The sequence below is a fragment of the Zootoca vivipara genome, chromosome 1 (assembly GCF_965207765.1).
Source record: "Zootoca vivipara chromosome 1, rZooViv2.hap1.1, whole genome shotgun sequence".
NCBI lineage: Eukaryota > Metazoa > Chordata > Lepidosauria > Squamata > Lacertidae > Zootoca > Zootoca vivipara.
The window spans coordinates 39534064-39560851 of NC_142582.1; the positions used below are offsets into that span (position 1 = coordinate 39534064).

At 40.5% G+C, this 26788-nt stretch overlaps 1 protein-coding gene across 7 annotated transcripts in view; it reads left to right on the top strand.

Annotated features, from left to right (window-relative positions):
• Positions 1-26788, top strand: part of NCKAP5 (NCK associated protein 5) — a 492200-nt gene that overhangs the window by 202113 nt on the left and 263299 nt on the right. For all 7 annotated transcript variants that reach the window (XM_035130237.3, XM_035130308.3, XM_088652144.1 and 4 more), the window contains one exon: positions 14427-14560. In XM_035130237.3, the coding sequence (XP_034986128.3) occupies positions 14427-14560 (134 nt within the window). The remainder of the gene's footprint in view (positions 1-14426; positions 14561-26788) is intronic.

Sequence of the window (26788 nt, forward strand, 5' to 3'; positions counted from 1 at the left end):
AAGGATGTCTTCCTATCCCACCCTCGCCCAGTGCCCACAACTCTGGGCAGATGTGGCAGGTGAGCCTCAAGAACGTTCCATACCCAGGCTAAGGACTCCATAACCCTGAGCTCTTCACCTTCAAAGGTGCCTAAGGGTGATCACCTGCTGCCATATCCAGACTTTGCCTTTCCTACAGCTCCCTGCCAACAATGTAACCATGATACCAAATCAACCAGAAAAGTGTCCTGATCCACCTCAAGTTAGCCATGGCATATAGGAAGTCCCATTGTTTTCAAAGCTATGCAGTTTCATTTTATAAACATTCACTTGCTGAGTTAATCAGAATGCAAACACTAAACCAGAAGTATTTGTGGAAGAAGAGCCTACTATGCTGACACTTTTTTGGCCCAGGGAGTTTGTGTTGCCCTCATCTGACTCAAAGGACTCCAGTTTAGAACTCCTAGTGACACCATCGTCTTTCCTGCTGCATTGGAGAAAATTACTGCTAAAGCAGATTGGTCTCCTTTAACTAAAATGGCTCCTCTCATGGAAGGTGGAGGTGGTGACTTTGGAGTTGCGTCTTCATAAACCTGCAGCTCAGTCTGATGATGACTGCTTCTGTAACCATGTCTGCACTTTTATTGACTCTCTTCATGGGGTTGTCCAGAATGCCACTGAAGTGGAGGTCACTGCTCAGAACAAATCCTATGAATCTTTAGTCAAAAGTAAGTGCAACTATCAGTGGTACTTATTCCCAGGGATGTATGTTTAAGGTTTATAGCTTTAGTCATGACTAATTCCAGCCGGCTCAGAACCTATATTGTACCACAAATCAATCCTAAAACACTGTACTGTACTTAATATTTCAAGTATGGCTCAAAAGTGGAATTTATTGTGGCCATTTACCAATATATAATAATGAACTTTTGTAAACATTTAAATCCTGGGTGTTTAATCTGTTATCCTCTACATGTTGCTGTAACTCTTGACCCCTGACCATTGGCCATGCTGAGTGGGGCTGATGGGAGTTTGAATCCAACAGTATCTGAAGGAGGACTGCAGGTTAGCTACCCTTGATTTAAATGATTGTGGGAAGCTTCTCCACATCATTAAATATAGTCATTTGCCTTCACTGAGATAACAAAGCTCACCTTCCATTGTCAGCTTTATGCATGGCACCCACACTTAAACCAAAGGACTAACACTTGCATCTTCACATAGAATAGTTTGGTAAAAGCATACTTTAGGTTTAAAAGAATGCCACTTTGGAACCCTTGACACCAAACTACCAATTTTTGCCTAAATTCTCACTTTATAGAAAATGGAAATACTGTCCTGTTTGTGGGAAGTTAGTTAACAGTGGGACAGAAGAGTTGTGGTGTTAGCTCTGTCGTTATGAAGACACCCCACTGATGTTTGATAAGCTGGCTGCAGCGCCTGTACAGCTTTCCAACTAAATCAGCAGTCTGGAAGCAAAAATACTTTCCCCTGCTGTTTTGTTTCACTGTTATCAAAAAGTTTATGAACACAAATGCAATTCATTTCATTTTAATAATTAGTTTTTAAAAATTGCAAATTCCAAGGATATAATTGTTTCTTAATTTATGTGTTAGGATGTGAATTAAGTTTAAAGCAGTGACCATTTTGTGGGTACAAGAATTTCAGTGAGAGCTTACATAGGGTGTGAAATTAAAGAGGTTAGCAAATTGCTTAGAGGCACAGCAACCACTGATGTCACATTTCAGGAGTTGATATGGTAGAGACTATATGTTATAGGGACCCAGGTGGCACTGTGGGTTAAACCACAGAGTCTAGGGCTTGCTGATCAGAAGGTCAGCGGTTCGAATCCCTGCAATGGGGTGAGCTCCCATTGCTCAGTCCCAGCTCCTGCCCACCTAGCAGTTCGAAAGCACATAAAAATGCAAGTAGATAACTAGGGACCGCTCCGGCGGGAAGGTAAACGGCGTTTCTGTGCACTGCTCTGGTTCGCCAGAAGTAGCTTTGTCATGCTGGCCACATGACCCGGAAGCTGCGGACAAACGCCGGCTCCCTCGGCTTATAGAGCGAGTTGAGCGCCGCAACCCCAGAGTCGGACATGACTGGACTTGATGGTCAGGGGCCCCTTTACCCTTTACCTTTATATGTTATATAGATGGTAGAGACTTTACTCTAGTGCAGGCATCCCCAAACTCGGCCCTCCAGAGGTTTTGGGACTGCAATTCCCATCATCTCTGACCACTGGACTGGTCCTGTTAGTTAGGGATGATGGGAGTTGTAGTCACAAAACATCTGGAGGGCCGAGTTTGGGGGTGCCTGCTCTAGTGGGGCCCCATCTGGTGGCCAGAGAGGGAATTGGGAGTTGAAGGTTGATGTACACTAATTTCTGTTCACAGCCAGATGCCTTTAAGTATGGTCTTCTCCAACCATAGAAGTGGTTTGGAGGCATGAATATGCATCTGGGAAAAGCCCAATGCAGTTCTGCCTCTTCGGGCAGCTATTAACTCCCAACTGTATGTTTCTCTTCTTCCCTGTTCCATGTTGGATACAGACAGCCTACCATTTGAGGGCAGAAGTCCTTCTGGTGTTATGTATTCAGATTAACTGCTTAGATGAGAAAATGAACTGTTGTACCAAAGCTCATTTCATTGTTTTGCCACTGCTATTTCATCTCTCGTGAGTGTGGTGTAGTGGTTAAGAGTGGTAGACTTGTAATCTGGGGAACCGGGTTCTCCGCTCCTCCACATGCAGCTGCTGGGTGACCTTGGGCTAGTCACACTTCTCTGAAGTCTCTCAGCCCCACCCACATCACAGGGAGGGAGGAGGGGAAAGGAGATTGTTAGCCACTTTGAGACTCCTTCGGGTAGTGATAAAGCGAGATATCAAATCCAAACTCTTCTTCTTCTTCTTCTTCGGAGGTGGGTATACTGTGGGCTAATGAGAGAGGAGAAATTTATCTATAATGAATTAGTCTAGTTTGGGAATTACCGTATTGTTTTTAGGTAGACACATAAAATGCAGTTGTAGTCTACTAAATGGCAAATACTAAATGTGGTCTACTAAATGGCAAATCTAATTGTATGTATATTTATTGCTAGTCAATTATTTCATGACGTATTATCTAAGAAGTAAAAAGTTAACTTGGGCTATAAAAGTCAATCCCTTTCTTTCCTGTTCTATGTATTCTCAGCAAGTGGAAAGTTTTCCCAAAAGAAGGATGCTTACAAATTCTATTGAAAATGCATGAGGGAATATATTATTCACCCTGCTTCTTCATAAAGAATGCCACTCTGTTGTGCTTACCAGAAGAAGAACAAGTGAAAAATACTTGATCATAGTTCCTTCGTTCCTCATAGGTGGAGTAAACTGGACAGTCTTTCCATAAGAGAAACAAACAGAATTCCCCTGCTTCCAACATACTGAATATCTTTCCAAAACACTCTTTCTACCTTTGTTCTCAAGCCTTGTTTACCTGTCCCTGTTCTAAAATATGTGTTCTTCCAGGAAAAGAAATAAAACCTCAATACTCAACAGTCCTCCAATTTCCTCTTTTGACCCCTGTCATCTTGCTGCTTCCACAAGTTCCTTCCTCAACTGATAAACTCAGTCAAGGATACCAACAATATGTAAACCCACCTAAATCTGAAATAATTCTTATGATCTCTGCCCAGATTCTACCTGCCTGCTCTAACTACCTGCCTAACATTTCTGAGACACACTCAAAATCCTGTATATGGCTGAAGCCACAGCTGCTCTGCTGTGCTCTGCTCTCTCCAGTAGCACACAGTCTATGCAGAGGCTATTTCTTTTGCTGTGCCCCATAACAACTTCCCTAAGAGTCGCATAAATGTGACTATTGTTCTACTTCTACTATTGTTGCGAGACACTTTACACTTATCCACATTTTATCTGCTCCCTGACCAACCCACAACCCCTTAAGTCACTGCAAAACGCTTGACATGAAAAATACACAGCAAAGCTCCTTTATTTTTCAGTTGTTTTTTTTTAAAAAAATACACGAATGTTCAAAGGATTTAGTTATGGCATCAATTCACAGATACCCCCAGTGGTCCCTAACTATTGTAGGTGTTCCTGGGATAGACACAAGTCAAGTGCAAATGCAACACAGTCTAATTACAGGTTAATTAGATGGATTGGATCCATAGCTTCCTCTCCTCTTGTGTGAGCATTCTCCTACCAGTTTTGGATATAATTGTTTACCAATGCATTTCTGCCAGCATATTATCTACCCATAGGTATCACTCATTGCAAAGCTATTGTCTGCAAAGTTTCTAAACTGTGTTTTGGGTATGGTTATCAATAATGTTGGTGTAGACATATTATACTGGTTCACTCATAGCACTAAACCATATTTTAGTGCTATACGAACAAGCTAGAACAAGCCCACCCAAGCCGAAACTTCTGACTTCTGTAAACCCACCCTGACCCCTTTCTCCCCCGCATGTGGCCAGAGGAAGGACTTTTGCGCAATCTCTGGTTCATACACAATGACAAACCAGGATTTGTGTCAAGTGAAATGAAATACTGCAGAAATCCTCTATGCTGTGCAGGAAAAGGAGAGTTTAGGGGAACCGTGTAAGCCCAAGTCTTCATGCAGGCCATACACCATGACCACATGCAGACCAGCCCAATGCTAACCAGAGTTGTTTTGCCTATGCTGAAAGATAAGAGCTATTACTCATGTGGGGAAGGAGTGTGATGGTTCCAATAACCAATTCATTCCCTCAGCTTCTGTCCATGATCAGAAAAGGATCACGGAATTGCTATAGGAGGCATAGGCCACCTTGGTTCTCCAGATGGTTTGGAACTACAACTCCCATGATCTCTGACCACTGGCCCTGTTAGCTAGGGTTCATGGGAGTTGTAGTTCCAAAACATCTGGAGAGCCAAGGTTGCCTATGTCTGTGCTATAGGCTCGTCATGGGACACATGAATATATATATATATATATATATATATATATATGGAATTTAAATTTCCAACCAATACAAATTTGAGTTGTACTGATTTAGGAGTAAAGTCTATCAGAATTATCCAATATATTATTAACCTCACCCCCACACCTTTAGCACAATTACTGGTTCAAAGGGTTGACGATGTGTCTCTAAAACCCTGTATTAGCCAGAATGCTCATTCATGTTATTAATTTCACTGCTTTCCATCTCTCTCATTAACAGCAGCCAATATAGTCATTAAAAAATAGAAGCTGTACAGAAATTAAAGCCACACAGCTGAAAACGCTCTTTAAAAACACCTAAATTTCCCCAAAAGGGATCTCCATAACTCTTGGAAAGCTATAGAAACTTGGGTCTACAGTTTCTCACAAGAAAAGCCATGAGCCTAGTTATAGGATAAAATAGAAGGAAGGAAGGAAATGCAAAGCAAACATAGTCAAGTATTGCATCAACCTTCCTCTGTTCCTACAAGTCTGAATACCGAAGTGGCTATCCTGGTAGCAAAAACAACACCTTTCAGACTAGACGTGGGATTTAATATTGTTTGAACACTTTCCATGTGCAACAGTGATAATTATCTGAAAATGTTTGCTGTGTCTGATCATCCTAATAGTCTGAAGGTAACACACAGGAAAAATGCATTCAGAATGAATTAAAATATGTTTCATTCAGTAGCACAATAGCAAGAGGATATACATTTCAGAAGTCTAAAAAAATGTAGCTTATAAGGATAATTGCACCTTTGCTTTATATTATTCAAATGTAATATCTGGCAATATGAGGATTTACAGAATTATAAGGAGAGGGGGTGTCCGGCCAACATTCCCCCAAAGCAGTGATGTTGGTTCATTGACCACTCTAAAGCTCAGTCAGTAATACAGATCATATGACACTAGGAGCAGAGAAGTGTAATCAGACAAGTTCTGTAGAATAAATAGCTGCAATATGAATAAAATACCTAAGTCACAAGACATGATGGAAGCTTTAAAAAGGTTTCAGTGACACCTAGGGAAATATTTTGAAGTGAGAGGTAGCAAAATATTACAGGTCTACAGATGTTCTTTAGATGTCATTCATCTAACATTATTCTGGAGCTGTCAGCTGTCAAGGTAGTCTGGAAAGGAATTGTCTCTCTTTTAGGACACTGAATCATGTGATGCAGCATTAGGGTTATCTGTGAGTTTTGCTGCTTCGTCAAGTTGTCCTGTTCCTCTTCAGCATCACAGAAAAAAAAGAGAGGCTGGATTGACAGTAATTTATATTCACTACACTTTATGGCTGAAGAGGTATTGCAAAGCATGTTCTGGGCAATCTATTTAGAATCCATTTCTGTGCTCTGGATAAGAGGCATTGCATTGATGTGCCACGATCAGATTCAAAATTGGTTTGAGTAACTAGCTACAACTGATATATGGATGACACCACTATATAATGACTTGCCTGGGACTAAACAGGAGGCCTTGAACCATTCTCTTCAATCTTTTTGCATAAATTCTGAGCAAACTGCACCTCCGATTTGAATTAAAGTAACATCTGGAGATACCAATCACAGTAAGACAGAACATTAAATTCAGTTTTTATATTGTAAAGTCAGACATACTAAAATGTGAGCTATTCCTTTTCTCATGCAACCTTGTATATCATCACCAAACACATGAAACGTTTGCTACGTGCAGCTGAGATTGAGCTAAACTCATACCTGTGTCTATTGCTCTTAAACAAAAATGCTATTTGATAATGTTATTTAAATACACAGTGAGCAAACTTCAAATCCAAACCAACTTATTGTTTATGCTGCTTGGGTACACTAAGCCTTTAAGACTCAGCTCAGCCAGTCACATCTGGTGTGGCAGTATTGTTGGAGGGGGGACTCAATAGGCCCATGAATTGTGTACATGGTTGGATAAGGTAGTGTATATGAGGTATCTCTGCTCAGCTGATTATCTAGGAGTGGAAATCATCCCCCCCCAATCACCACGGGAATTCTACACATCCCTGTTTTATTTTCCGGCATTGCATCTGGCCGTAGGGGAGGAGCAGCTTGAGGAAGTTTCCATCCAAAAAATGGAAGGCAAGGAAAAGTTCAAGGCCTGCCACTTGTCCACTCCAGATCGCATTGTCATTAGGAAGTGTGCTGTCAGAGTTTATTACATGCATTAACCTGTAATGTGGTGTTACCTAATATGTAGGACTTACTTGCTGCATTAATTCCAATTCTCAACCTGAAAAATCATTGTGGGGAAGCATAAAGGAGAAAGATGACATGAGAAAATGTGGGAGGCACAGTGAGAGTTGAAGGACTGCGCTTCCCTTTTACACCAGTGGTGTTTCATGCAAACTCCTTTCAATGTAACATGGAAATATCATGAATACAAAGAAGTCATGATATTGAAGTGTCATGAAAAGTGCCACAGGAAGGAGTTCCTGGTTGTGTATGATGTCAATTGAGCTCCATAAAAAAAAAAAAAAACCCAGTGTGATTGGCATTAAGTAGTGATCAGTATGGTGGAAGTGGCCACAATGCAGAGTGAAAAATGGTGAGTGATTAGCCAAATAAAAGCTTTGGGATGAGTCAAGGAGAATGGAGCAGAGTTGTCTCCTTTTATCTAAGACTCAGTCTGTTGATCTGAACAGAAGCTTGAGAAGCCCATTAAGTGGTAACTCCTTGGTGGAGCCACACCATATTGTGTATACACTTCTGCGTATGACTTGTTATGAAGGATGAATGGTCTGCATTGAGTATATCACTAACATATCAGTAAGTCATTACAAAAATATAATAGTTCAAAAACTGCAACACTTGGTATTTATCTACTAGCAGAGAAACATATTGTAACTGGATCAAGACAGAAATTACATATTATAACTATTATTTATTTTGCTATTGCTTTAACCTTATCTTTCACACTTGTGAACATTAGATTTTTGTATAAATTATTTCTTGTCTAATATCATTTCCAGTTTTTATTTGATCTCAAAAAACATTTCATTATGTTTAATTTAGGGAAATGATATTTCTTTAATTACTGCCTCTAGAAGCTATTAGAAGCTCAATTACATTTGCAAATTCATTTTTGAGTAGCTTTATGGTTTTAAGATAAAAAATTCAATGATATGAGTATGCGAGCTTTCTTGTTCATTGAAATGACGTTCTTTTCTTTTCTTCCTTGTGGTCCATATACATCAAGGCAGGAAAATATACCTTTGAGTAAATTTTAATTAGGCTAGGAGCTTAATATCAGTTTCAAGAACTCAAACTTGGCTCTGAATAAACAGTAAAGATTTCATTATAGGAAAAAGCCTTGTCAAATGCATTTATCACATCCCTTCATTTGCTATTGGAAATACCATAAATAGCTTGATCTGAAAAGTCAGCAAGAGAAAAGATGGGTGGGTGCCACTTATGCAGGTGTCATTTCTGAATCTGTTATGGCTCGAAACAGTTATAGTGCCATAGTGAATTATGTACATATTAGTGCTTTGATGTCTAGAGACTCAGTCTCCAAGCAAGACTGTAAAAGGCCATCTACCTAGTAGGATTTGTTTATTAGTCTGTGGAAGATGACAAGCAGTTTTAGTAGTGACTCTAGTTTTATTGGCCCTGGTTGCTTGTTACAAATAATTAAACAACTATTTGGCAGTGATACCTTTTCATTTTCCAAGTCCTGCCAGGGTTGCACAGCTGGAGAGAGCAGGAGCAAAGCTTAAATGCCTATTGCTACTTTATGTTGTTTTTGCCCTTTTGCATATACAGTAACTTCACATGTAATAGCATTCTAAATTTCTAAATACAGATTAATTTTATACTTAGAATGAAAAAAGAGCTTCATAACAACATGGCACAGATGCAATTAAAGCTGTGCACAGTGCCAGATAAATAAAGCCAAATTGGAATTGAATAAAGTCACTGTCCTGCCACTTGGTGGCAATTTTGAGCTACTGCATAGCGAGAGCTGGCATCAAGGAAACTACTTTAATTCACAGACACTTGTTTAGAAGAACTACATCACCAATAACACCATTGACTAAGAATGCGAATCATGAAATCTACTGTCCATAAAGCATCCCACCAGAATTACTGAAAATCTTACAGTTCCTTTCTTAGTCATCGTAATAGACAAATGCAAATAAAGCACACAGAATTTGTAATTGCCAGCTGTTGAATGGATTTCTCTTCTAGTGACAATAACTGTTAATTTAGGAGTTACTTAGAATGGAAACAGAAAACATAAACTGCCCTGATTTACAAATGGGAAAATAACTGGTCCTTAGTTGAAGGGAACATTAAACAGAAATCTATATTATATTGCCACTACCAGGGCGATGCCTAGGAATGTTTGGTTGCTTAATGAACAAAGCATGCTTCACATCAGTTTCTTTGAGGGATGGGAAGGTCATCTGTTCAGATAGAAGTTTGCAAAGGGGATGGTGAAGACTGGGAATGTAGCCCAGTAATTAAGAAGACTAACGGGCAAGAACCCCAGAAACATGTATGCTGCAGGGTAGGCAGTAGTCTGCAAAAGAGCTACTCAAAGGAAGGATAGGTAGAAATAGAAATGATAGGTTTTTTTTTTTTAAAAAAAATGGCAGCGGAAGAAAGGGGTGGGTGGAATGAGGTGCTGTGGAGGCTTGCTGGTTGAAATACGTTGTGGCTGAGTGAGTGGTAAAAACATGCAGTTGAAGGACGAAAGGGCTAAGGATAGAATAAGATAGGCCAATCCCTTGCGTAAGGTCTGGAGACATGAAGGTCTGCACAATATTGACAGGAGAAAGCCAAAGGAACACAGGGTAGCATCCCTTATGAACAAGCTTCTGGAGGCATCATGCCACTTGGGGTAGGACCAGAGGCAAATATGGAGCAACCGAAACTATATACAGTACCACATTCAAGCAACACAAAAGATGGAGGTTATTACACACATCTCTCCACCCAAGCTGTAGAAATAGGCATGGAGAAATGTGGCCTGGGGACTAGATAGGGAAGCCTGGAGTCACATTCAGCTTATAGGTTAGAGTTTGCCCACCTCTGGTCTAAAAATTTAAGATTCCCACTGTACAGCATTGTAGCAGGGAATCAATGGCCAAGAAACCATGGGAGTAGGGTTGGATTTTCCATAGAACTAAGCCAACTACTCAGATTTGGGTTTCAGACTTCTGTAAGGCCTTTGTTTAAACCATAGTTTGTTCATTCTAAAGTTTTTTTATCCTTTTCAGGTGTTTGAGGCGAGACTGCTTGTGTGCTTCAAAATGGAGAGGGTTCAGCAGCATGCATGCAAAATCCACCTGCATGCATGCAGCTCCCTTTCCGACCTCTCTGCATTCAGCACAGAGGTTTAAAGAGGAATTAAAAGTGCATTCACCTAAAGCAGCTTAGAATCCCCGTTCAGACTTTCCACTCAATATGGGAAAGTCTGAAATGAACATATTAAACCCACATGCATTTATCTTGAACATTTAAATATGTCATCTGAAGAAGAAGAAGAAGAAGAAGAAGAAGAAGAAGAAGAAGAAGAAGAAGAAGAAGAAGAAGAAGAAGAAGAAGAAAGAGAGAGAGAGAGAGAGAGAGAGAGAGAGAGAGAGAGAGAGAGAGAGAGTATTTAGAATAGCTAAAGTGGACAGTTTTTAGATCCTTTCCTGCAGATACCATAATTCTCTTTTCATTCCCCTCCCCCTCTCCTTAACGTGCATACAGCAACTATAGAATGTTTAAAAAGAAAGCCCTTTCTCAGTCCATCGCCACAAAGTTATTACAGTCTATTTTGTGTTACTTCACGCTACTTAAATTTAATCTATAACAAGCGCAACTGGAGGAAAAAAACTGCAAAAGATAGCTGTCAGCTTTAGCAGCCCATTTTGGAATGGTAATGAGAAACCAAGGCATGCTAACTAACTAATCTAAGGGAATTGAAGAATTGCTACTTGTCTAATGTAATAGAATGATTCTACTGTAAGCAGCTTGTAAATACTGAAATGAGCAGAAAACCCAATGCACATTTCTCACTCTCCCCCTCACTCTCCCGCCCCTTCCTCCTCAGACTTCTGGGTGATAGCTGTTCATGCTGTTGAAGCCTATAGTCAAGAAATCTGCAATATGCTGCAGAGTTGTTTGTCAATGCCTAAGTTTATTTTCGTAAAGAAGTATTGATTGCAGGATGAGAAACATTTAGTTTAGCAGCAGTCGATGAGGAGCAGACAAAGGACTGTCTGTGCTCTGAGTAATTTAAATTGTATACTAAAAGGTACAACCCCAAATATATATTACTGTGAAAGATACTGGTGTGGCACTGCATGCGTGGTATAGTGTCATTAAATAATTTGGTCACTAGGTGGCACTGGACTTAGTCATATTTGGAAGGAGTCCGGAATTGCTTATTGCTCTCTCTTCTCATCTAAGAGGCAAAATAGTTCCCATCTAGTAGGGCTGGGCAATATCTGGTTTTCAACATCACAATATATCACCAGCTAAATATCATGATATCACGATATATCACGATATATCTATATCTATGTCAGCGGAGGGCCTTGCTGGGCCTCCCCGTGGCGGCAGGGGGTCCCATCAAACCTCCTTGCAGTGGCAGAGAGTGCATCACACTTCCCCACAGCAGCCAAGGGCCTTGATGAGGCTGCCTGTGGCGGTGTATGGCCTTAAAATGTAAGGAAGTACAAGATTTAATAAAAATATTAAATAAACTTCCATATGATATATATTGAATATATTTTCAACTAATTTAAGAGTAGTTTAAGTGATTTACTAGTCAAGTTGCAACTGCTTCCCCACTCAGAGGTCTAAGTGCAATCTGTGTATGTATAAACCCCACTGATTTCAACTACTACTTTCCTGGGAGTAAGCCTCATTGAATTCAGTAGGGCTTGCTTGTGAGTAGACACACATTTGCTTGCACTGCTTACCGAGAAACACCCCCCCCCATTATTCTCACATAGTACCCAACCTCCAGTTTCAACATAAGGCTAAATCTTCACCACTCCATTCACCCCCCAGAAGGGTCCCCCCAAAAGCCCTCAGCCCTCAGCACACCAATCTCTCCCTTTTTATCAAGCAAGCAAAAATATAGTCTCCTTTAAATAATTTTTTAAAACCTTCATTTTTCATATGGAGGAAAGCTATTTAGGGGGAACCAACAACAAACACCACCAGAAAATAAAAATAAAAACTCTTCCCCCTCATTTTTTCACTGGTGGGGGTGAGGAAAGAAAGAAGAGCTTTCCAGGTTTACTATGCCTGACAGTAAAATACTGATTTCCCCCATGATCCAAGCAAATTGATCGTTTTTATGTTGGTGGCAGTGAGATTAACCATATCTGGGAACTGGAAAGATGCAAAACTTTTGCTTAATCTTTCAGAAACTGCAAAAAACACATGATTTGAAAGTATAACAAGGCATAGCTAATCCATTTATTACTTACCTCACTGCGAGAAGCAAAGTTACAGGGAACCAGGCAGAGGGTCTTCTCGATAGGGCTCCCGCCCTGTGGAACACCCTCCCATCAGATGTCAAAGGAGTAAACAGCTATCTGATGTTTAGAAGACATCTGAAGGCAGCCCTGTTTAGGGAAGTTTTTTAATGACTGATGCTTTAATGTATTTTTAATCTCCTGTTGGAAGCCGCCCAGAGTGGTTGAAGAGACCCGCCAGATGGGTGGGGTATAAGCAATAAATAATAATAATAATAATAATAATAATAATAATAATTTATTGTTATTTATTATTATTATTAGTTGCAGGATTTGATAAAAGCTATTCATCAAAACCACCTGGAATTTATTGGAATTATGTATAATTTATTGGTGGGCAGGGAAAGGTTTCAAAGTCTATTCTAGTGACAAATTCTGTCCTGTAAAAGCCCCCTACATGTTCCATATACTGTATTTATTTTCTTGGATTTATATCCCGCCTTTTTTCCATCATGAAATCCAAGGTGGTATACATATGTTTTCAGACAGTCACCGATCTAGGCACTGACCAGACCTAGACTTGTTTATTTTCTGGAAGCTGGTAGCTTCACATCCCTTCAGACCACAATCCAGACTCCATAACCAGCAGTTATGGATTTATGAAATGCACGTCTGCGCCTTTAATAATGTGTAGCCCCATCCTAGCTACAGTTGATGAACTTAAGTATTGGTGGGGGGTTTGTGGTTTTGCAAGATTATGGCAGCGGGAGATGCTAAACATTTTTATACTTACTCAAAGCTCTCTGTAAGTAACATTCTCAGTATCTTGCAGGATTGTGTTATGGGGTAGTAAGAATAAATATTAATTGGTCGATTTAATTAGAACACTAAATTTCTTTTATGGAACTGTGTTTCCCATTTAAAAACCCTCACTTCCAAGCTTTATGTGTGGCTAGCTAGACAGAGGTTCTCTGCTATCTGTAACTCCCCATATTTTACCAGAAGTAAAATATCTTAGATATTTAATTTAATCCCTTATATACTCCTGGTGTGTCATCTGTTTATTTATCTTTATGATATGTCTTTAAGATCAGTTTTCAGACTTGTGCATGTATTTTTGGTTTGTTGCTTACCGGTACTACTATTTTAAATTTATCATAAGATGTAGAGCTGTAAGACTTACACTAATAATGGCTTAACACCAAGAAAGCTTTATTATTCTCTAATGAAACCATGTCTATATTTCGGTGATACATTTTTCTAAGCATGTCATAAAATTTAGGTCAGCACCATCAGGCATACATCAAATCCTTTGATAGGCTACAAATTGCACAACATTGTGTTTACAGTTGTTTTTGAATAAGCTTGCACACATAAATAGAATGCCTGCTATGACCCCCCCCCCCAAGCATTCCCCTGAATTTCTAACTTTTTCATTATAATTTTGTAGCTGAACTTTTGATAAGCTATGTTTAGGACTCATTGATGCCACTACATTATGTATGTAAGAAGAGTTCTGCTGGATCAGGATGAAAGCCCACATAGTCCAGAATCCTATTCCCACAGTGAACAACAAGATGCCTATGGGGAACCGCCAAGTGGGACTTGAATGCAATTAGTATTCAGAGGCACATTGCCTTTGACAGAGAAGTTGGAACATAGGCATCATGGATAGTAGCTTTTGATAACTGTATTCCCCATGGTTTTAATCTTTTAAACCCCTCCAGGGGAACACCTGTTACCAGGGATAATAGCTTAATTGATGCAAAGGAAACTGAGGTTGTGTTCCAGAAACCTGCTAAAGGGCAAGAAACTACAAGAAGGAAACAGCTCAGGGTTTTAGTTGTCTCTATACTGATGTACAGAGTATGGGGAACAAACAAGAAGAATGTGAGCTTTTAATATAGGGTGGCAAATATGACTTAATAGGCAATACCAAAACCTGGTGGACTGGAATGTAGAAATGGGGGTGGGGCATAACCTTTTTTTGCATGGTGAAAGTACTGTTGAAATTTGAAAGCACTGTTGAACAGTTTTGTTCTACTGGTTTTTTTTAAGCGCGAGAAGCTGATACATGAGTTGGAGGAAGAGCGACATTTGAGACTTGAAAGTGAAAAACAATTACGAGAAGTGACACTGGAATCTGAGCGCAACAGGGTTCAAATGAGAGGACTGCAGCAGCAGTTTTCCAGGTATGCTCCTAATTTTTTGGCTCATTTTTTAAAATGGTCATGCACATATGAAAACAGTAAATGTTTGAAGTTGCATCAAACAAAATTATTCTGAGACCCAATGAAACAAATGGACCTGTGCCATATCCATTAAGTTCAATGGGTCTACTCCAAGTTAGACTAACATTGGATACAACCTTGAATCCTGTACTTGTCTACTCAAATGTAAGTTCATTGAAGAAAGTAAGAATTGTCTCCAAGAAGCTGGCATCAGGACCCAGGCTGTAAGTCTGCAATCCTTAAGAGAACTCTCTTCCTGAACCTAATTTAAATCTGCAAGAACAGGATTTACACAAACTAATTAGATGCACACATGCAACATAAATGGCCACCTGGAGTATGGGAAATGTAAAAAAATGGGCCTAAACTTACTCATTTTCTTGATTAATAAATCCAATCTTTAATGTAGATGAAAAAAACACCTGGAGCAGCAAACCTAAACTTGTGCATGTTATGTGTCCTATGTACATTCTTGCATGTAAAGGTGAAAGGACCAGCTTCAAGTTAGTTCACCAGCCAGGAATAAGCTGCCATTAGTTAAAGTGAGATAAGTGCCCCTGGCAGCTGTTGCATGGAGACAGAAGTGTGTGTGTATTGTGTGTGTATTGTGTGTGTGTATACATAGTGTGTGTACATACATGCGCCACTCAGCTTGCCCTGAATTCTCATACTTGAACCTGTTGCCCTCAGGTGTGATATCCTGTTGCCAGTGCTGAAACAAGTTTCAGCCAACAGTCTAGTTACCTTCTGTATGTGTGTGTAGGAAGAGCATATTGCCCTTTGCTTCGGGCAGTAAAATGTCTTGGACTGGCCCTGACACCGTGTGCATCTTTACAAAGAGGAATAACATAGCAATGGTGATCCATGCCCTGCCTACCTACATCCCACTCAGTCTACTGCCATGAGTTCTTTATGAGGCTGCTCTTTATTTGTTTAAAATATTGTTATTTGTTTTGCCATTTATCGCATCATATTTGCGCATAATAACAGTATACAAAAACACGAGATCACAAAATTCAGAACGAAACAGCAGCTGCTACATCAATAGCAAGTAGTTAAAAAGAATCCAGCTGCTATTAATGGCCAGCAAAAAGCCTCCAAGAATAAATGTGATTCCTGCGAGTGCAGAAAAATGCATTAATGCGGGTGCTTGCCTCAGTTCATAACGGAGATTATTTCACAAGAACCACGGACATTCCAGGTCATGTAAGCCTTCACAAAGCTACTTACACGACCAATTATTTTGTGTTGTATGTGGGGAAGTTCTACTGTCCGGAAATTTCAGCTAGTTTAGTTGTAGTGGCTTCAGTATTAACCAGTGCAGCGTGCGTGGGACACATACAATGTCAAATCTGCAGTTACTTCACTGTTTTCCATTTAGTTTGACCATTTTTAAACCCTAAATGGTCTGAGATTATACATGTTAAAATCCTCCTCAGAAACCCATGTCCATCTATTGGAAGCATGGGAAAAGGCTTTCTCTCTGATAGAAGCAAGCTGCAGTGTGTACGCAGTAGGGATGTTCTTGGTGGTCTTTAGGTATCAGGCCTCTCCAGCCCTTCTCCAAAGAACCTTTGGGGTAGTCTGTTCTTTTATCACAACTGATTGTTACTGTTAACTGCAAGCTTTAATGAGTTAGATAGATAATTTTAATACTTAAAGGGCTACTTTGAATACAAGTGCTTATAAAACAACAGATAAAAAGTTCCACCTTAGAAACAGCATTTCCCCTTCAAGTTCACGTTTGATGGAATGCTTCTTCTAAGATACTCCAGCTGTGACATAGACATGTTTTGGTTCTATGAAAAAAATACACAGATTTATCTGATTAATCAACTGGTGTTTCTTAATCATGCAATGAGCTTATTTTTAAATTGGTTTTTTTCTGGGCTTTTATGATACTGTGACATTCAACAGTTCATAATATTTTGGGAGCTGATTTGGCATAGCTTTTCTCGCGAGGAAGCCTATTCAGCATAAGGGAATTTCCCTTTAAAAAAAGGGACAACTTGACAGCTATGTGATTTTGTGTTTTTTTATTATTGTTGTTGTTGTTGTTATTAAAGGGTGGCCTATAAATAATTGAATAAATAAATATAAATGAGATGACACTGTGCCTTGCACTTCAGGCTTTCACCTGACAATAACAGAAAAAGAGAAAAATGGGAACCCACCAGCACTTGCAAGTTTCTGTTTCTAGGAAGAACTATTTGTTCTTGTGCATGCACTGCTTGAAATTCATTTGGTTAAAAATGTAAGTCCTAGGGCACCTTCTTCTCCGCCTCCCTCATCATCAAAATATATTCAACCCATCTGTATAACAACAAAGCACAAAAGCATTTGAAAATCTGGCAATTGCCCTTTTTTGTTTAGTGACAGTATAAAGCTGTCTCTTCATATGCTGAGAAAATGTTAACGTATCATATAAGCTGTCAGTTTGAGTGCACAGGTCCTCCTGAATGCATGTGACTTTTGAAGCCAGGGGTGGTTTTATTTTTTCTCCTTTTCACTGTGATTGACATTCCAACTCAGCAGTATCTCGTTCTGTTACCAACTCAGCAATATTTCTTCCTGATTTTTTTATCACCTGAAATCCTTATTTTTAATGTATGTGTAAACCTCATATTAAAAATGGCACCGTGACTACAGCCACACTTTTAAGTGCCTGACTACTCAAGAAAATGTTTTTTCAAGAAAACCATGTGGCTTCAGTTTACACTGTTGTTTGCAAGTAGGTTTTAAATGGTGTGCTTTCCATTATTCTTGACATTATACAACAACACCATTACCATTCTGTTCATTATCCCATATTGTCATTGTTGCTGGTTGCTTTCATAAAGAATCACGTTGGCCAGGTCTACTAAATCATCTTCTCCAGTATAGTGCTTTCTGATTGGCTTAAAATATACTAAGTGCTCCACATAGGTCAAGACAACAGTTTCCTATTTCATGACAAAAGAAGCAGCCTAATACTGAATCAAACCACTGGACCACCAATCTCAGTAATTTCTTTACTGGAAGGCAGTGACGCTTCAGGGTTTCAGGCAGGGGTCTATCCCAGGCCATTCTCTAAATGATTCTCTTTTAGCTCTCCAAGGAGTTCAACTACTCACTTTCTTGAGTTTTGTTTTGTTTTGTATGTTATTTCAACCCTGCAGTCTAGTGGTATGTGCAGAAATGCCAAAGAAGACTCAGAAACATCTGAATGATTTATAGTGTTATTCCAGCAAGAACATGAAGTTGTATGCAGGGTATAAATGGATTACATCGTTCATTTTCTGCACGGCCTTATTGTACCAAGTGCTTGTTGAGCAAATATGCTCTGCATAAGATCCCTGCAAACGATCAGATGTTAGAGCATTGACTTTGGCTTTTTTATTATTTCAATCACATGTTAGGCCATGGAAGGCAATAAAAGACATTACTACATAACAGTCCCTCTGCAAACCGTTATTGAAGCTTTTTGTCCTGGTGCTTTAAACTTATCTTTTCAGTTTTAAACTAGAAAAAGCAAAGCATTTCAGTGAAGATGGCCTTAATGATAAGGATATCATTGTGGGGGGAATATCCTATGCATGCTTACTTAGAAGTTTACTCCTAAGCCTTGCAGTGCAATTCTGTGCATATTTGCTCAAAAGTAAGTAGCACTGTGTACTGGAGGCTTTCTAAGTAAAACTGTGTAGGATTGCAGCTTGAGTTTTTAATAATACACAAGCAAAATGTAGGAAATCAATCACATTTGGGTTAGAGGGAATCTGACAGATAACACACGCTGTAATTCCAGTTTCAGTGTGTGTTTCTGCTTTCTGCTGGTCACGCTAAATATTAAACAAGGTTATGCCTGTCACTTCCAACAGGTGTGAACACAAACACTATGAATTTGGTAACACGTTACATAGGATGACAGTCTGTGTCAGCTTCAGGTGCAAACATCTTCAGATCCTTTCTTTTGTAATTTAGATTCTCTCAGAGTTTGGTTTAGTGATGCTAGTGACATACTGTCAGTTTAACAGTGAAGAATCAATTCTCAGATTATTAGCGATAATATGATTGCATTTATGCTGCTTTACTGTTTAAGAAGATTAGTCTGAAAAGCGATGACAAACCTAGACAGCATCTTAAAAAGCAGAGACATCACCTTGCTGACAATGGTCCATATAGTTAAAGTTATGGTTCTCCCAGTAGTGATGTCTGGAAGTGAGAGCTGGACCATAAAGAAGGCTGATCGCCGAAGAATTGATGCTTTTGAATTATGGTGCTGGAGGAGACTCTTGAGAGTCCCATGGACTGCAAGAAGATCAAACCTATCCATTCTTAAGGAAATCAGCCCTGAGTGCTCCCTGGAAGGACAGATCATGAAGCTGAGGCTCCAATACTTTGGCCACCTCATGAGAAGAGAAGACTCCCTGGAAACGACCCTGATGTTGGGAAAGATGGAGGGCACAAGGAAAAGGGGATGACAGAGGACAAGATGGTTGGACAGTGTTCTCGAAGCTACCAACATGAATCTGACCAAACTGTGGGAGGCAGTGGAAGACAGGAGTGCCTGGCGTGCTCTGGTCCGTGGGGTCACAAAAAGTTGGACACTACTAAATAACTAAACAACAATAGGAGACCATTCCTTTTTTCTCAGCAAAGGTTTTTATCAGGCAGAATTACAGGAGTAAGCAATGGAAAGCAAGTCTATCAAGTCAGTTCTCAGTATCAAAACTAATGGTAGATCTCATGCTAAAGTAGTAAGCTACTTTTGTGTACTTTGGGGCAGTATATATTTGGCTTGGGTATGGAGACACTTTGCTGCATATCTCCATCATTATGGTGCTTCCTAGGGTAGGATTGAAAGCAGACTGTGCTGCCCACCAGGCAGTATGGTGAACAACTGCATTGTGTACATGATCATGTGGATGGTACAGTGGTGTCAGGTCTAAACAATGAATTAAATAAAATATATTACATTGTTTTATGATTACCTGAGATCTTACCACATAAGCTTAATTAGAGGGTATGGCACCCCACATCTATGAACTGTCAGTATATCCCTATAGAATCTAGGTAATAAAAGCCCATTTTAATGTGCATTTTCAGCCTTCCTTTCCCTTCTCAGTGGAACCTCAAACACTCATGAAAAACTCCACTGAAAGTTGATGTGCTTTCCAGTGCAGTAAAGGACCCCTAACGGTTAAGTCCAGTCGCAGACGACTCTGGGGTTGCGGTGCTTATCCTTAAAGAATTGCCGCTAGAAGGAAGAACAAGGTGCACACAGTATTTTAAATGTATGAAATGTGAGTGTGTACACAGTTGTCCATGGGTTTATTTATTTTTGCCAGCAGTGCACTTTTGTCATTACTGGCATTGCTCAGATCATCTGCTGCGTAATAACTAGAGATGAGCTGCGTTTTCTAAGGGAGTTTCTTTCCTTAAAGATTTTTGTTTTCTTTCAGGAGTAGCCCCTTCCTGCTAAATAACTCCAAAGGCTAGTTCCATGAATGTGAACTTAGTTCCAAGAAAATAAGTTGTGTATTTCTTCTGATATTCATAGATAAGGCTGTGGGGGAAGGGTAGGAAGTCTTTCTAGCTAGAAAGGATAAAACATTCATCAGAAAGAAAGTCTTGAAAACAACACACTACTTTGAAAAGGGAGAGAACAGGGAAGAGAGGGAGGGAGAAATAATGGTTTATCTTACCATCTGTCAGAGAATGGTATGATAAAAGATGGTACTATGCTTTAATGCTCAAAGTGACTTGGGGCATTCTTTATTTCATTGTGCTTTCCTTGCCTACTAGCTTTGGGGTTGTGGCCCGCTGCTTTTGCATGCTTTCTAATAGCCTGGCTAGCTGCCATTGTTCTTAGCATTACCTTGTTTGTTGACACTAATTTTCCTGGACCTAGTATGAACTCTGCCCTGGACAGACGCCATCACAGAGCACATCCTGCCAAGATTTGCCTTCCCAGCTTTCATCCTGGTATTTGTTTCCAAAACACACACTAAGGACAAGCAGATGTATCTATTCCAGTTTCTCTCAGTTTCTCATCTTCCCCACCTCCCCAATCGTTAGTTCAGTTGTCCACATTTCCACATCAGTTTTCATTTTCTTTTAAACATTCATCAGCAAATTTATCCTAAATTATACACAAATATGCTTGCAATTTTTTTTAAAAAAATAGCATTCCCTTAGTGTAATGTACAGTTTTGCTTGTTATTTTACTAATAGATAAATTTTATGCACATATTACCAATGTAATGTATTTCTGTGCACATTACATAGCTACAAAACAATACTTGGAGAAGGGTGAATTTGAAGGATGATTGTGCTTCCATTCCCACATTGTTTCAGAAAGTTTGGATTAGGTAGATTTGCCTTTCAATGCAGTTCAAATCAAATTTCTACCTCCTCTGTAATAATCTCTGATACATCAGGAGAAACATTGCTTCTTCAAGTATTTGTGGCCCAGGAGGCTAGGAGGACATTGAACAAACTAGTATTGTTACCGGCTACATTTTCAGTTCTGTTGTGAAATTCCAAATATATATAGGAAGGTAGCCACTTTCAAGGCAGCTCACATCTTATTAAAACACAAAATACTGTAAGCAATCTCATTCAAAAGCTGACCAGACTAAAAAAAGTATTTAGGGTTCTCCTAAAAGCCAAAGTGTTTCATTTTTTTAAAGTATGCATTTTATATTATTGTATATGTGATTCCTTATTGTTATATTTTTTAAGAATTCAGATATGTATATAAATATCTTATACTTTGTACAAAGGTAAAGGGGCCCCTGACCATCAGGTCCAGTCATGTCCGACTCTGGGGTTGCGGCGCTCATCTCACTCTATAGGCCAAGGCAGCCTGCGTTTGTCCGCAGGCAGCTTCCAGGTCATGTGGCCAGCATGACAAAGCTGCTTCTGGTGAACCAGAGCAGCACACGGAAACACCGTTTACCTTCCCGCCGGAGCGGTCCCTATTTATCTACTTGCACTTTGATGTGCTTTCGAACTGCTAGGTGGGCAGGAGCTGGGACCAAGCAACGGGAGCTCACCCCGTTGCAGGGATTCAAACCGCCAACCTTCTGATCAGCAAGCCCTAGACCAGGGGTCCCCAGACTTACCAGGCTTTGGGCCGGTTCCCACTGCGCCGATCGTGCGGAGGGCGGGGGAGTGCGCGCCCATGCGGGTCGGCGGGCGGGGGAGTGCGCACCCGTGCGCATGCGCACGGGCGCATACTGGCACGGCGGCGCGCTTCCAGGTCGGAAAAAGTGTCGGAAATCGTTTGTGCGCATGCGTATGGGCCTCCCCCGACCCGGAAATGCACCAGAAATGACCTCTTCTGGGTCGGGAGAGGCCCATACGCATGTGCACAAAGGATTTTCGACGCTTTTTTCCAACCTGGAAGAGCGCCGCCGCGCTGCGCGCCGTAAGAGCGGGCAGCGGCGGCGAGCGGCGGGGGTCGTCGCGGGCCGGATTGGGAGGCCAATTGGGCCGCATCCGGCCCCCGGGCCCTAGTCTGGGGACCCCTGCCCTAGACTCTGTGGTTTAACCCATAGCGTCACCTGGGTCCCCCAGTATACTTTGTACAAAGTAACCTATTATTCTGCCTGTTCAAAGTGTAAGGTCTTAAGTTGCCACAGAAATAATGCATCTGTAGAAAATACATGTAAGAAATCAGAAGTCCAATTAAATAAGTGGCTAATTCTCCCCCCCCCCCCATTTTCAAAATAATTTTTATTTGGTTTTACAAACTTAAAATTAAAATTATACCAAAACAAGTCTACAGTTAAAAAATTCCCCCGAATGTCTGGACTTCTCACCTTCCCCTCTATGGGTTCTGTTGTTACCCCTTTTCTACTGCATCTTTTTTCAATAATCCAAGTTTTTTTTATAACTCCATTATATTCACAGTTCTCGTTACATTACAAGTGTTATTGCAGTCCTGCTAGTGTTTTCAGCTGCTTACAGTGGTTTTCTAGATAAGCTATAAAATTTCCCCATTCTTTATTAACGTTTTGGTCTTCCTGGTTTCTGAGTTTTCCGGTCACTTTTGCCATTCCGGCATAGTCCAACAATTTAATTTGCCATTCTTCTCCAGTAGGGACTTTATCTTCTTTCCACCTCTGGGCTAACAACATCCGTGCAGCTGTTGTCGTATACATAAAAAATATTTTCTGCTTCCATGGAACACCTTGTAGGTGTTGAAATAAGTGGCTAATTTCTAATACATGTTTGTGATCTTTGTTTTGCTTTCAGGAAGGGATGCAATAGGACATGCATTTCAAGAATACCACCCATAGGCATATCAAAATGCAATATTAGCAAGTTTAGTTTTAGCATGGAGATATGCAACTGAATGCTGGTCTGGTTAAATTCTTTACATGTTTTGAAAGCTTCTTTAAAGAGGTACTGGGAAATGAGTAATATGTGTCTGCTGTGGGCAAAAACATAATAATTTACTTGCTTGGTTTCTAATTTTCTCTCTCTTTCCTTCTCCATTCTGTGTTTGAAAGTGAGCATTTAGTATTGGCTCAACCCTATCATATCATTACTCTGGTAATCTTGTCAATTGGCAACTATATTGTAGATCCACAGAATATGTGTGTCTATAAAGGCAGTGGGTGTTTGGTTTTTAACAACACACACACACACACACACACACACACACGGGAGAGACTAACCAATAGGTTGATAATTACGCAAGCTTTAGTTTGTATTGAAATCTTCATCCGGCAGAATGCATTCTAAATACCTAATAAACCCAGCATAGAAACTTTAGTTACGTATCTGAGGTCCAAGCTAGATGTTACACAGTAAGATGTGTGTACCAATTGCCTGGTGTGTCTCTGTGTGTATGTTTAATAAAGTGTGTCAGGGTAAAGCAGTGAGATTTGAGCAGAATAGCACAGAGCAGAGAAATATCTCCTTAACTCTTTATCCTCTGTTAAAGTTTGTTCTCAAATTGCTGTGCATTCCCAGGACAAAATATACTAGTGCTAGTATATACTAGTAGGTGGAAAACATATTGGGTGCTAAACTTCAAACGGGAAATAACCAGCGTGAAGTAGCGTCTTCTCCCTGACAAAGCCTGACCTGACTGCCAATTAGGTTGCATCTGGTGCTATTGAATGTTTTGAACACAACTTTGTAAAGGTTAAAAAGAAATGATAAAAGTTTGACCGTATGAAACAGATAATCAAGTCCTTCAGGTTCTCAAACAACAAAACAAAACAAAGCTTAACTCTTATTTGCCAATATAATTGTGTCACATCTTGGTTTCAGACTCTCATGTAATATCTTTCAAGTTCCTTTTGCCAGGAATACAGAGAGATTTCCATAATAGAAAATGGGTGTAGTTGTGAATTGCTTGCAGCGCCAGAGCAGGAGAATCATATACTGAACATGTGTTGCTGTAGCATTTCTTCATATTTCATCTAACATAGCTCATATTCCCACACTGACACATTCTAGTTGTTTTTTTTTTAAAGGATTATTTTGCCAGACAAGTAAGTACCTTAGTCACAAAGATGAGCAAAAAAATAAATGTTCTCCTAGTCTTTCAAATCCAAAATTCTTTTGTAATCATACTGTCTAGTACTGGTTTTCCATGGGGCATGGAAATCCTTTAGACTTGTCTAAGTGTCTAATTCTTGAGTCACCCTCAGAATTATACCCGCAATCTCTGCATAATGCCAGTGTCACATCAGAAAATAGTCACAGGTTAAAATAAATGGTTTTCATTTGAAACCATGAGCTTTTAATTATTGCATGTGTGAGGCAGTGCAAGACAGGAGTGCCTGGCGTGCTATGGTCTATGGGGTCACGAAGAGTCGGGCACGACTAAACAACAACAAATAAATTCAAAGCCAACATAAATTTATATGGCTTACGTAACACAGCACAATCATAGTCTACACATTGTGGGTCATGGACTAGCCTTGGAATACTTTACAGTTGCCAGAATATATGTCAAGTTGCATGGAGCCAGAGATTTGTCCAGTTTCAGCAACTCCGTCATTTCTCAAAAGACATACAAATGAGAAGCCTGTGATTCCAGATCAGATGTGACTTCTGTGGGCAGAGATGCATGTATACAGCCTAGAGGTTCATCATCAGTGAGCTCATTAGTTGCTTTGTGCTACTGTCTCAAATCAGATTTAATAGTAAAATACGGCATATGGAAGCCAAAATAATTAAAATAAGTAGTTTGAGATAACCAAAAGATCCAAAGATCCATCCTTAACTCTTTCACATATGGGCTGTTATCAAGCTAATTAATGACTGAATTGGTCCTATGGCTTTTAAAAAATGTTCTCCACTTTATTTACCTAGTAATATGTACAAGTATGTTTGTCAGTGCAGGATTGTGCAGCGCTATACCTAGACTGCAGATAAATAGAACTGGAAATGTTCTATCTATTGATAGAAAGAAACATTGGTTTTAGCTCATGGTTTGTCTAGAGCAGGCATCCCCAAACTGCGGCCCTCCAGATGTTTTGGCCTACAACTCCCATGATCCCTAGCTACCAGGACCAGTGGTTGGGGAAGATGGGAATTGTAGTCCAAAACATCTGGAGGGCTGAAGTTTGGGGATGCCTGGTCTAGAGAGACAAACCACAAGCCAAAGCATGGCTTAGCCTCAGGCAGCAAGACAGCAACAGTACTGGAGAAGAAGTGTATCTGCTGCCATTTGCTCTCTAAGAAATTGTGTGCTTATGCTAAGCTGTGGATTGGCTTAATGTTGTGTGTGAGCTGGTTCAGTTTGTCCAGTAAAAGAGTATAATGATGTGCTACTGGGGATAGAAACTATACAAAAATGAGTGTGAAAATAAAGTATCCATCAAGCCTGATATTTATTACAAGTTTGATGTGTTTCATGACAATACATATGAGTTTGGTGACAATAATATTTTCAAATTTATCCTTGTCGGTCTTCCACATTAATTGCTTTGGCATCTCCAGAAGATGGTTGGGTTATTTTTGTAAGACTGTAGTGATACATGAGCAATTTATAGACTTTTCTTAATCTGTTGCTTCAGGGGATTTTTGTGACCTTAAAAAGTGGAGAAGCTATAGGGAAAAAATACACCATGGATAAATATGATGGTATTCTGCCAACACAATCCTGTAAGGCAGAACGCATGGTCAGTACTGCAGAAAAAGTCTTGAGCACAGAAGACCGAGAAAGACAAAGGACAGTATGAGTGTTCCATTTAATTGACTTAAAGAAGCTATAACATAGCAAGAGGCTTAAACAACTTAATTGCTACTTTGGTTCAGACTTCCCTAAAAGGATTAGTGGCATTTGGCAGTATCCAACTAAACAGGGCCGTCTTAAGCACATCCAGCGCCGTGGCACAAAGGTCCCTCTGGCGCCCCCTCCCTTTCCCAAAATTTAGCCTGAGGCGGAGGGTGCCGTTGGGGCTGCCTGACTACAGCCTGCTGCCAGCGCTCTTGCTGCTGCCCAGCGGCCGCAAGGAGCTGGGCTGGCCAGCAAGTCTCTCACGAGAGGCATGTGACGCTACATCGCCGAGAGGGAGGCAAGGAGGAGCAGGAGAAGCCGCTTCGGCAACTCTGGCAATCCCCAAGCCCACGTCCCAGCCGTTGTTGCCTTTCTTCAGCCAATCAGGGTCAGCCCGTGCGTTTGTACCCAGAGCCAAAAAGAGACGCCCGAGGGAGAGGAGGCGGCTGCGGCGGAGCCATGGGGCTTAGTGGCTCGTTGCGCCCCACCAATGCTGGGGCACCTCTGAGAGGCGGCGCCCTGGCGCAATGAGCCACTAGCCCCTATGGGAAGGACGCCTCTGCAACTGAATAGTTCTTCCAGTGCAAGAGCTTTTAACTGCACAGTGGAATTTCCTTCACACACCCTCCCCAAATCTGCTGCACAGGATTCGGAGGAAACCCAGGACAGATTTAGAGTGGGGCACGGGTAGTGGAGGAGAGGACTTCAAGTATGCAGCTTTAAAGTCCTTCTCCCTGTCCTCGCTCCTGCATAATGGGGGACACCAAACCCCATAAATCGCTAGCCCCCTCTGCTGGGTTAATCCCCTGGCCTCGGTCTCTGTCACAGACTTTTCAGAGCCCTGCGAATGCCTGATACCCTCTCACGTTCTTGTATATTCAAAGATAGCCCATGAGTTGTTTTGAATATCTTTTGAATATTATTTTAAACAGCTTGTACATCTGTGTGTTTCTAAAGCAGAC